At 37.5% G+C, this 12,983-nt stretch overlaps 1 protein-coding gene across 2 annotated transcripts in view; it reads left to right on the top strand.

Moving 5' to 3' along the window:
- The first annotated feature begins 3,065 nt into the window (after nucleotides 1-3,065).
- The window catches only part of LOC104593900 (protein STICHEL), a 19,842-nt gene continuing 9,924 nt past the window's right edge, over nucleotides 3,066-12,983 (top strand). The window contains exons 1-5 of one of the 2 annotated variants that reach the window (XM_010253978.3): nucleotides 3,066-3,463; nucleotides 5,679-7,935; nucleotides 8,733-8,952; nucleotides 10,768-11,325; nucleotides 12,718-12,983. The exon at nucleotides 12,718-12,983 is cut by the window's right edge and continues 542 nt beyond it. In XM_010253978.3, coding sequence (XP_010252280.1) covers nucleotides 5,890-7,935; nucleotides 8,733-8,952; nucleotides 10,768-11,325; nucleotides 12,718-12,983 — 3,090 coding nt within the window. In that variant the 5' untranslated portion in view covers nucleotides 3,066-3,463; nucleotides 5,679-5,889. Of the gene's footprint in view, nucleotides 3,464-3,930; nucleotides 4,156-5,678; nucleotides 7,936-8,732; nucleotides 8,953-10,767; nucleotides 11,326-12,717 lie in introns of those variants that run through there. The other variant, XM_010253979.3, reaches the window with a different exon arrangement.

Raw genomic sequence — 12,983 nt, 5'->3', positions numbered from 1 at the left:
CTACCCCTCACCTTATATAAAGGTAGCCAACGGTCAGATTAAGACTAATCAACGATCCATATCAATTCCCACACTTCGTGCACACACGTGGGCTCGAGAAGGCAGAATGCCACAACCATGGTTCATTCATTCAAATTTTCTTGCGTATGGACCATCATCTTTAGTACAGACCAAACCGGGCCATAAGCCAAGTGGCTCAACCAAAACATAAGGCAACTATTGAGCTCCACAACCGAGTACTTCAAGAGCTTGTCCTCTAAAAGGCTACCGAGCACCCAACTCTTTGGCTACAAAACTTGGGGGATAGTGATGGAGGGTTGAACAACCATGTGGAAGGTTGATGTGGCTGAAAATCTGGCTGCGGGATTGGTCTAGCTAGCTCCAACCGTTGCACGTAATGAAAACTTTGAATTGAGGAAAAGAATGTGGTGAACGGCGGTCTCCTAGTGGCCTTTCATAGCAAGGAACGTAGAATCACCCTAAGACTCTGAATGAGGACTACCCCATTGCACGCCACATGTCTCAAAAACTAAGGAGCACCGTAGTGTCTCCCCCAAGTATAAAGGGCACACCATCCAACGTAAACTTCTTCTCCACTCTTCACTTGTGGCATTCTTGCTCTCTAGACCTCTAGCCCTTGCTCTTTTGCTCTGCTTTACTAACCAACTTTTCCCAAGGAACCACCTCGGAGCTTTTGACTTTGGCTTTTACAGATCAATGAATTCATCACCTCATCCAACACACCTCATTTGATATACTTCATGTAGCCCAGTTCTCCAACTCAGCTCATCCACCTTGGCCCGGGATCAACAATACTTCATCTGCTGCTCGTCCACCTTGACTTATACATTATCAATACCCCATACATCCTAAAATTGAAATGTTACTTTTAGTTGAAAACTATAAACTTTCTAAACATACATATCCATTCCCATCCTCTTAGGTCTCAAAATGTGTTTTACTCTGTGAGTACAAAAAAAAATGTGTTTACTTTGCAAATGGTTTGTTAATACCATATGCATGAACCCTTTTTAGAAAAAAAAAGAATTCATTTAGGTCCCAGATGATTTGATTTTCATAAATAATCATTTTTAAGAATGAAGTGTGCCTCCAATTTTTATCAAACGGAATGACCCCACTCCACTAACAAACCCTTTCCATAGCCTAGCCTAGCCTAGCCAAAAGAGGTAAAAACTAAAAGGAAAAAAAAAAGAAACCTATCCCTATCTAATATTGGGGCTTTATTTAATGACAAGACATGGTGCATGGTATACTAATACTTCCATGATAATACTCCAACCTAGAAGGACAACAAAGTCTATCATTCACTTCGGTTTTTCATTTTTGGGTGAATTACAAAGACCCCCTCTATTATGGGATCAATGACAAATACCCCCTTATCTTTTATTTGGAACAAAGATCCCCCTTAACTTATATGTTGTGACAAAGACCCCTTACCTGGTAAGTTAATTAACGAAAGACACTAAATTATGAAAATTCCCTCTTCATAATTCAAAGGGAGTGAAATGAAACATTCAAAATGATGAAAATGGGCAAAGCCATTCCTCTTTTTGTTTATTCGACAAAGTGATTCATCAAAATAAGAATTATTGAGGGATACACCCGCCTTTGCCAACGTCTAGGTGTGTATTGGTGTAGTTCATCTGTGTAGGAAGAAATTTCTTCAAATATTGCTTATGCATCTTTTGTAACTCGATTGTATTAAAGAAGAAACAGAGGGTTGTTTTAGGATTTTTTAGGTTATTAAAGTGTAAGTGAAAGGGTAAAATTGTTTGAAAAAATAATAAAAAAAATGTAATTTTGGGATTTAATTAACGGAATAATAGTAGAGGGGGGTCTTTGTTGCAATGTAAAAGTTTAGGGGGTCTTTGACACAGATGAAAGTACAAGGGGTATTTGTAATTGACATAATATAATGGGGTCTATGTAATTTACCCTTTAATAATTTGATTAATTACAAGTAGGTATCATATACTTTGGGATGGTCTCACTTTAGGGCTTGATCTTTTAAATGTGTCACTTTAGTGCTTTAACTTTTAAAAATATACATTTAAATCCAACTCCGTTAAACTAGCACTATGGTGATGGGTAAGATTATGAAAATGTCCACTTTTGACTATCTTTTTTCACTATTCATCTTCTTCTACCTTTGGACTTTAGATGAAAATTAAAGGTGAGGTGGTAAAGTAAGGTCATCCTAATTTGTTCATTGGGTGTGTAGTCTTACCTTCGGGCACTTACTTTACCACCATTAGTTTGAGTTCGAAGTCTAAAGGTAGAAAGATTTACATTGAAAAAAAGAGAATGAAAATATGGGCATTTTTATAATTTTACCTTTGTTTTTTTGGTAATAACTATATTTATGGAATGAAAGTTTAGACATAAAGTTCAAGCTCTAAAGTGAGAATACCCCAAAGTACAGTATACCTATATGCAAGTATCCTCAATAATAATAATCTCTAGAATGGCTAAGGTGAATAAGATAAGATCTACAACATTCAAATCGAATAGTTTTCCAGCATGATCCTACGGTCCAAAGCTTACACCCTAAGACATCCTATCAACCCATAAATAAACTGGAAAAGGCGATAAGAAAAGCTCTCTCTTCTCTGGCTCAGGTCCAACAGTTTTTGACTTTTAGCGTTGGAATGACAGTCGGAGTGAGTCCCACGCTCCTCTCGATCTCGTTACCACAAATCACTTAAAATAAGCAACCAGTGAGCCCTACCCCCCTACTTTGTTTTTGTATATTTGTCCAAGCGTGGGACTGAATGCAACAATAAGATGTCTTTTTCTGGGTCGTTGTCAATTCTTGTCACAGCTTAATAACATGGACTCCCCAAAATTTTTTATTTTTATGGAAACCTGAGCCAACTTAACTCCCCATCACCATCTCCCATCAACACCCTCTCAAAACCCGTTTTAATATTGGGATTTTATTTTAAATTCAATTTGTTTTATGAAAAACAGAAGAAACGGCCTGTAGGGGGAAAGGATTTGCAGTAAAAACTTTCATATAACTGGTGTGAAAGTGTACGAGCTTCACACACCCAGACACAAGTGAAGTGATGAAAAGGGAAAAAATGGAAGAAAATCAGAAAAATCTTCTTTTTGGGTTATCATTAATTAATTCATTAAAGGGCGGGGAGGATGTTGCCATTGATAACATTACAGAATATAAAAAGGGAATCAATCTCAGCGGGTTTGGAGGGAGTTTTGATTTTATTTTTTGGCAAGGTGGGGCGCCAACTACAACCCTAGAAATTACATACTAATTTGTCAGATCTGAGGATCTTCTTAGTCTTCATTGCTCTGTAATACTTGCCTAAAAGCCAATTTTTTTTCTGCCAATCATGTGAATCTCACTTCCTCCTCCTCCTCCTCCTCTTCTTCTAGTTCTTCCTCTTCTTCTTCTTGCAGCTGAAAGCAGTAAGATTTACAGGTAACTTTTATTTATTTTTTTTCCTTTTTGTTCTGAAAATTCTTCTTTTCTCCGTACCAAAGCTGAGATCTATTCACTGTGATGTCTTGGGGACTTTCGTGTTAAAATGCGAATTCGTTTTTTTTTCTCCTTTTGATGCTTAATTGCACGATCCGAGTCATGTTTTGGCGGCTTATGATCAAAGACTGTCTTTTTTCATCTCAGAAGCATCTGAACCAGTTGACATTGCTACTACATTTGTTCTCATTTTTCTTTCCATTTTTGATTCTTTGGGATGAATGGGTTCAAGTAATGAGACCCAGATCACTTTTTTCCCACTGTTCTTTTTACCGTGCTGCATTGCAAGTTCATGTGTAGTACAAACTCTTCTGGGTGAACTTCATGAACTTGCGTTTTCTTCTTCATGATGCAATCACAGAACCCAGATGAGAAGATCTTCATGATGGCCTATGAATGTTGTTTTATCAATTTATGATCTTTCCGATGCTGTTATGGTTTTCTCCATTATTTTACCCTGAGAAGGAGCTTAAGCCAAAGTCATTTTCACCAATAAGCTCAAGTTGGGGTTCAGGAAAACTGATACTCTAGATAAAAATGTTGGGAAGAGCTTGAGATCTAGCCTAACGCCATCGATTCCCCCCTGCTCAAGTGCCGATCATTTGTATCGTCGTCTGTGTCTTCCATAGAAATGTGTGGGTTTTCCTAGTTTTTGGTTTCTGACATCATTTGGATGATGTTACATTGTTGAGATTTCTGATTCTACTCTAACCTTGATTTTTTCCTGATGATATTACACTTTTTATTTCCTGTAAGATGACAGTTCTTTTGGAAAAGATCCTTTGGTATTTGATTACCGAATCTACTCTTGTTTTTCCTGTGAGATTGCAGTTACTTTGATCTTAGTTTTCTTGTCCGCATTGCAATACTCGATTGGTTGTTTTTTTTAGCATGTTAGCTTGAAAATCTATCTTTTTTCGTCTTTCTGTTTCTGACAGGTAACCATGTAGATTTGGCATATATTTTTATTGCATGACCTTGATCTTTGGAAAAGTGGAATTGCGAAGGTGCAACACTGTAGGATTTGAAATGCTTGAGAGCATATTGTATTAGGCCATAGTGCAGGCTAAAGCACTAAACCAAGCATTCAAAGCATACACTGAAGATGTGGCAATGTTTTTTTTTCATCATTAGGTCATGTGTATTTCAATCTAGTGCTTTTATTTGTGTCTTGAGTAAGTATGCACCCATGCATGTGTATTTGTGTTAAAGAAGGTTTCTTTACTAAAAATAGAGTGCCTTCCAACCTACATAATTTTGTAATTTGTATCATGGAAGTGGGCCCACTTTCATCATCCTACTGGCTGTAGCCTGAAATTGAAACAGTTTCATGGGTCCTGATCGCTTACCTGAAATTCTCATTAAATTTGAAGATCTGAATGTTATGTTATCATTGGTGCAGACATAACAATTGAACTCCTGATTTGGACTTCCTTCCATTTTTTGGGGCCTTATATGTTACCTTATATGATGGTTCTCTATAGGAGTCACATTGCATGACTCCCATCTTATCCAGATCATCTTAGCATCTTTCCCTGTATTATTTAAGGGAATAAACATTTAAAATAGTCAACTATATGCTCACAATTTTTATTTTGAGTGGTATGGAAAAATTATGAGGGTGTATTAGACATCCTATCACCAACATTAACTACTATTGGGTTGAGATGTTGGGCAATATCTCAAGATAATCTGAATATGGATTATCAAAGAAAATAGAGAACCTGGATAATGCATGTGTGTCAGTGTATGGAGGGGTTTTGTGGCAATATATGCATCATCTTATTGTTTCCAGTAGTAAACTTGAAATGCACCAAAAATCAATCTCTAATAAACTAGAGAAGCCTCTTGACATGCTATTAGGATCACCCAAATTAGCGCTTGGACCAATACAAGAGGTTACTGTGGCACATAAAAAATACACTAGATTATAGTCATACACTATTCTGATAGTTTATAACATCTTCATGCCTCTATGGTTGGACATTCATTCTCCCACTGGACTTGCGAAATTTTCTGGTTTTAATCTCAACTGATGTTGCTGATTGTTCATTTGTCTTCTTTCAGAGTATGTTGTTTAATTGGTTTCTATGTGGTTCATTAATTTGCTTGTATGTATTAACAGATTTTTTTTTTGTCTTTGTGTATGGAATTGTAGAATGAAGATCTGGTTTTCTACCAGTTATTATTCTCCTTCAATGTTTTTATTGGATTCTGAATATTGGTGTTGGAGTTCAAGGTTAGACAAAAAGACACTATTAAAATGAGTCCAAGGGTTCTGTTTGTGACATTAGAGGGTATATGCATTTGAATGGGCTTCGAATTTAATATTAGGTCTCTGTTGGGTTTCTTTAAGCACATAATTGCAAATGTCAAGTGCACGGATTGATCCAAGTGAGCTTCACCTGAAGAAGGAACTCACAGCCCTTCGAAAGGCTGCACGGTTTCTACGTGACCCTGAAACTTGTTCTTCTTGGAGGTCTCCCTTGAGTTCTAGATCAGTGGCTGCAGCTTCTAGTTGGACCCATGGAAATGGAATCAGAGGAAACTCCAGTGGAGCAAACCATGCTGGAGGATGTTCTGAACTTGACTCCCAGTTGCCACTGAGAAGTGAAAACAATCGGAAAAAGGTGTTCCTCTACAATTGGAGGAGTCACTCTGTGAAATCAAATGACAGTGGAGCAAAATTAGATGGGGACAAATATGGAATGGAAGGATCAGTTCCTAGGAGTCCTGAGGATAGCTCCAGTGATGCCAATAAAGAAGACTCTAAGAGTGACACATATATTGAGGACCCTGTCATGGTATTCAGAGCAAGAGGGGCAAGTTTGGAGACACCATTGCGGAGGACAACCAGGAAGTCAAAGAAGATATCTGCTGCTCCAAGACAACACATCATAAAAAACCCAACAAATTCGAAATCACTGGAATATCCTCTTGTCTCTTTAAGGGGAACAAATAACTCAGTTGAGCAATCTGATGACACAGAAACCTGCAATTCTGAGGACTTACGAATTTTGACTCATAATTTAACCCAAAAGGTCGGGTACACTTCACGATCAGTAACCCCCTTGCTGCCTCGGAATGGAAATTGGTCCCACTCTTCCAAACTGTTTAGAAGTATTCAAAGAGAGGATTCCTCTTATTCTTATACTCCTGCATCGACAAGTTCATATAATAAATATGGGAACCAAAACCCCAGTACTGTTGAGTCTTGGGATGGCACAACAGCTTCCTTCAATGGGGATGAATTGGATCATTTGGAACTATCAAGGCGACAAGGGTGTGGGATTCCTTGTTATTGGTCAAAAAGGACACCAAAACATAGGGGTTGTGGAAGTTGTTACTCTCCTTCGCTTTCTGATACTTTGAGGAGAAAAGGAAGTAGCATTCTATGTGGAAGCCAGACATTGTATCATAAACGTCGATCGGCAAGGTCCAATAAGCGGAAACTTGTATCAAGATCTGCACAAGGGGTACCACTATTGACGAATGGTTGTGATGGAAGAAGAGGTTCAGAAGGGTCATCTGTAGACACTGGACAAAGTGATGATGAGCTTTCTACTAATTTTGGGGAGCTTGACTTGGAGGCTTTAAGCCGGTTGGATGGAAGGAGATGGTCATCAAGCTGCAGGAGCCAAGAAGGGTTAGAGCTAGTAGCTCTAACAGGAGGTGCTGAGGAAGGGACACCAGATCATGTTAGGAGCTTGAGCCAGAAATATAGGCCAAGGTTTTTTGATGAATTAATTGGACAGAATATTGTTGTGCAATCCCTTGTTAATGCAGTTTCAAGGGGGAGGATTGCTCCTTTTTATCTCTTCCAAGGTCCCCGTGGGACTGGAAAAACAACAACAGCTAGGATATTTACTGCTGCATTGAATTGCCTGGCTACACAAGAAACAAAACCATGTGGGTTCTGCGGGGAATGCACTGATTTCTTCTCTGGAAAGAATATGGATCTGAAAGAAGTAGATGCAACTAATAGAAAGGGAATAGAGAGAATCAGGCACCTATTGAAAAACCTGTCAGGCAGGCCACTATCTTCCTCTTCGCGTTACAGGGTCTTTATTATTGATGAGTGCCATCTATTACCCTCCAAAACCTGGTCAGCATTTCTAAAGTTTCTTGAAGAAACACCACCATGTGTGGTGTTTGTATTCATAACTACAGATATTGATGGTGTTCCTCGTACTGTATTATCACGATGCCAGAAATACCTTTTCAACAAAATCAAAGACACTGATATTGTAACCAGGTTGAAGAAGATATCTGTAGATGAAAATCTTGATGTTGAATCAGAGGCACTGCATCTAATTGCTTTGAATGCAGATGGTTCACTTCGAGATGCAGAAACTATGTTAGACCAGTTGAGTTTGCTGGGGAAAAGGATTACGACCTCTTTGGTAAATGAACTTGTAAGCATTCTCTACTCATTCTCTCTCTCTCTCTCTTATTTTGATCCATAATGGTTAGGTTTATTAATTTTGACCATTCTCTGTCAACATTTTCTGCTTCATTATTTTTTTATTTATTTTTATTCTTTTTTACTTTGCATATATCTATCTCATTGTTACCCATCATTGGGGGGGGGGGGGCGTTGGCAAAGTGGTATTCAAAACTGGTGCATTACTCAGAAACATGGCTGCTGAATGTTTCAACTTTATTTAGCATACTCAATTGCAAACTTGTAGGGGAAAAGAATTAACTTTAGAACATTGAATGGTGTTGCCAAGCTCTCTTTGCTATAGTTTTGTATATTTTATAAGTATTTAAGGGGGAAAATGTTTAATTTTTCTATCCATTCTAAATGACTTAGTCCTATATTCCCAATTAGGTTACTTGGCTCCTTGTATAATTTAGTGGATTGAACCTGTTCAGCTATCAGGGAGGCAATGTCCTGGGCACCCACTTTGAACATTTCTTTCAAATGGATCCCAAGGGCTGCCAATTCATTGGTGGATAGGACTTCTCTATTTGGAATAATTGGAATTTTTGGTGTATTTTTTGAGTAGTATTAGTGTTGCATATTTTTTGTCTGTTCATGTCCTATGATCTTGGGGTATGCTTTCTTTTGTTTTTTCCTGTTTTCCTAATATTGTTTTCTACTTCTTGGTGTTCAAATCATGTTATCCTACTTTTTGATCATTAACGATTATCTTTAGTCATGGTTTATTCCTTTTTATACGAGTATAGTTTATTCCTTTCTCCACAGGTAGGGGTTGTTTCGGATGAAAAACTGCTTGATCTCTTGGAGTTGGCCATGTCATCAGACACAGCAGAAACAGTAAAGAGAGCCCGGGAGTTGATGGATTCTGGAGTTGATCCAATGGCATTAATGTCTCAATTGGCAGGTCTTATTATGGATATCATTGCTGGGACTTACCATGTTGTCAATTCAAAAAGCAGTGGTTCATTCTTTGGGGGTCGAAATTGTAAGTGTGCTCTATTATATTTTTGTCTTTTGTTTGTTTAATGATACTGGAATTATTAGCTGAAGCATAGACAGGTGCATCTATGTTAGTTCATTAAATTCCATCTTCAAATCCTTAGTTTCAAAATCCTGAAATAAAGAGAAGTAAAAGCATAGACAGGTTGGATCTGCCTTTTTTTTCCGTTGTGTTTTACAAATAAACAAAGGGGAGGATGGCCACTTTATGTTTTTTTGTAAGTAAAAGAAAATTTCATTGAAAAATAAAAAGAAAGGAACATAAACCACCAATAAGGTGCTAAGAAAGCAATGCCAAATAAACAAACAACAGCCCCAAAGGATGGCCACCCTCTCCCCATTTCAAAAACAAAAACTCACAAAACATTCTATACTTTGGACAAACAGGATACAAACAAAAAATCTTCCCCCAAATCAAGTCTCGTGACATGGCATTTGGCTGCAGTATACGGGGTTGAATAGGCAAAAGAATTGTGTATTAATAGACTGATCATTGAAGGAGACTTGAAAACTGTGGTAAAATGGTTGCATAAAGGGGAGGGTGGACATGGCATTTGAGGAATAAATTCATGAGATTTAAATGGCTGTCAAAGGACATGCCAATCTGAGTGAGATGGGTGAGAACTGCCAACAGTTTAGCAGATAGCTTAGCCAAGCAAGGGGTACAAAGAACACATGTTTTGGGTTCAAATGTAAATTTAGATGGGGTCAGCTTTCTAATGCTGGTTTTTTCTTTTCACAACTTGTTGTAACCTGATTTTTCTAATTAATGAAATCTTTTCTGTGTTGCTGATCAAGAAAAAAGTCTCGGGACCCCACCCCCTACTCAACTCTGAAGGATGGCCACTTTATTATAGATGTTTGCATACAGAAATTTGAATGCTATAAATGAATGGTTTGTTCACAATATCACAAATCATCTTTAGATAGTCTTATTTTATTATTAGTCTTCTTATTCTTTAGAGAAGCATATAAGTAAATTCTTAGGTTTTGTGATGTAAATTTCTAAGATTTGTTTTCATCCAGACAATTGGTGTTAGATTATAATAGAAATGCTATCTATCAAATTTCATTATTCACTTTAATATATATTAATTTCCACAGATTTCTAAAGTAATAGAAATAATAATCTTATTCCCATAAGATTATTATTTTCAGAACAGGAATTGATATATGTAGGTATTCATTTTTGTTTATGTATAGTCATGTTTATATACTTCTTCTGGATGACCATACAATCTGGAGAATCCAGACAAATGGGGACCCTCTGGATTATCCATATGTTGACTTGACAGTACATTCTAGTCCTAACCCCAACCCCTGCCTTGTTTTATACTTCTCTTTAAGTGATATTGGCCATCATTGTTCTCATGATTCTGAAATGTCCATGAAAAGTACTTAAAACTAGCCACTATTCTGAACAAGAAGTAAGATATAACATTTTCCTTAAAATTGCCCCATAAATAGAGGGTGGCAAGGGCAACATGTAGGGTTGACAAAACTAGCCACTGTTCTGAAGATTTCTGGTTCGATTAGGCTGTTCTTTATTGAGCAATGACTTAACTAGCGCATCTACCTATGTGCTTACTAACATATACACATTATTCAGCACGTTCTTTCTTTCCAGCTATTGTTTTTGCTAATTGCTAACCGAATTTGGCTAAAGTTCTGTGTGTTTTCCTCAGACTACAGACAATTTGGGTTGTATATCTAGACAATTTTGTGTTTGTTATATTTTTCTTTCTAGCTTTCTTATTTGCTAATAGATTTATCTAATTTGGGGTGTGCATTGGTTCTCCAGTGACTGAAGCTGAGTTGGAGAGACTAAAGCAAGCTCTGAAGCTTCTTTCAGAAGCTGAAAAACAACTAAGGGTTTCAAGTGAGCGCTCAACATGGTTTACGGCCGCTCTGTTACAACTTGGTGCTGTCTCTACTGATCCTACTTATACAAGCAGCAGGAGGCAAAGTTCTAAAACAACTGAGGAAGATCCATCCGACACATCTAAGGAAGCTTCTGCTGACAAGAAGAAGACTGATGCTCTGCATGTGTCAAGGAAGTCAACTTCTGCTTCAACAATGCCTAAAGCAGTGAATGAAACTTACAGCCCTTGCGGAGATCCATCCTTAATTGTTGATGGTTCAAGTTTTGATTCCAGGTCCACACACAAGCCATTTTTGGAGCATGGTGGATCGGATGCCTTACAGGAGGATGTTAAGACTGGAAATAGGGTCTTCAGGTGCACAAGTCCTGACAAGTTGGATGATATTTGGGAGAGGTGCATTGATAGATGCCATTCTAAGACGTTGAGGCAGTTATTACGTGAGCATGGAAAGCTTATTTCAATCTCTGATGTTGAAGGTAGACCCCTCATCCAAGCCAGAGCAATTTGTGCATGTTCTGTTATTTGTATGCTTGATGTAAACTGATACACGTACAAACGTACAATTAAAGCATGTGTTACAGAAATAGATACATGTATTCATGGATTTGTGCAGTTCATGGACACATATAAATGTATGCTTTTGTAAAGATTTTCTAATTTGGTTAATAAGGTAAGCTAACTAGAATCTAGACCAAAGTTCACAATATTGATTTCAAGGACGATTTTGATTCTTCTAGAGCAAGATATTTTGCTGGTAATTTTAACAAAATTTTGGAATGATGTAAACATTTTCAACACAAGGGAAGTATAATGAAGAATGAAGTCTTGCAATAGGAATGCAGAAAATGTTAATTTTGATATGTTTAATACCAAGAAACGAAGATATTGTAACAATGAGCATATAGTATGAATACAACAAAATTAAAAAACTTTGGAACTTCATATTGACCATGGTTACTCCCCCAAGCCTGCATTTGGAATCATCCCTATAACCCACCTTGCATCAGGATTTTTTTTTTGGCTCACAGAGCTAAAGAATCTTAACTCCCCAGGGAAAGGATAAATCCCAAGCTGAAATAGAACAAAACAATTACAACTGAGCCCAAAATTACACTGAACTTCACTCCTTGCCTAGCCAGACCATCAGCAAACGAGTTTGCACTTCTCTTAACCCAATTACACCGAACTTCCATATTCTTGGATCAGGATTTCCCGAAGGGAGATATGAACCATGCAATGTTTTGTTGCTTTAACTAAACAATAAGCCAAAAGAGACTTGGTTTTTTGGCATTATTTTGGAGAGGCTGGATCTTTGATTGCAAAGATCCACAAATTATTTGGTTAGAGTGGCATGGGGAGGAATGAGTTGTTTTGGGTCTTGTCCTCTTCCTGATAAAAGTACTGTTTATCAAGTGAATTGGGGGTTTAATTGGCTATCTGGCTAGCAGAATCACAGATGATCCATTATCCATTGTAATGATTTTATTGTTGGACATGAGCCTTACTGATGGTACCGGACGGTAAACAACCACTTTAGTGCCCATACATAGTTAACATTGGACATGCTTGTTTCATAGCAATTTGGTCTGTATTCAGTTTGACTTTTGTTGTGGTCATTTATAAATAAACACCAAAAAAGAAGAAACTATTCAATCATTATCTGTAGATTCACTTGCATGGGGGAATATCTTTCCTAATCTTTACATATTTCACACACTGTTTTTTTTTATAAATGTTTAGGGACATTTTTTAGTTAATCCTCTATTATTGGCCTTTGTAGTTTAATACCTAAACATCACTTTTATCATGAGATTTTCTGAGTTTGATCCACTAGGTCTACTCTTACCATCCTGATAACCTGTTTGCAGGTGTTTTGATTGTCTTAGTAGCATTTTGTGATGGCAATATTAAATCCAGAGCTGAGAGGTTTTTGAGCAGTATCACCAATTCAATTGAAGTTGTTCTGAGGCATAATGTAGAGGTTAGAATAGAACTCATGCCAGATGTTGGGACTTCAACAGACAGACTACAGGAATTGGGATTAACAGACTCCTTGGGCCAGAAGCAGATGCAGGTATCTGAAGCCATGGAGAAGGAAAGAAAAGCTGATCCTAACAGCTTCACTAATGGTCAC

Source organism: Nelumbo nucifera, chromosome 5 (genome assembly GCF_055504915.1).
Source record: "Nelumbo nucifera cultivar China Antique chromosome 5, China Antique-T2T, whole genome shotgun sequence".
Taxonomy (NCBI): domain Eukaryota; kingdom Viridiplantae; phylum Streptophyta; class Magnoliopsida; order Proteales; family Nelumbonaceae; genus Nelumbo; species Nelumbo nucifera.
This window is presented reverse-complemented; position numbering and strand designations above follow the sequence as displayed.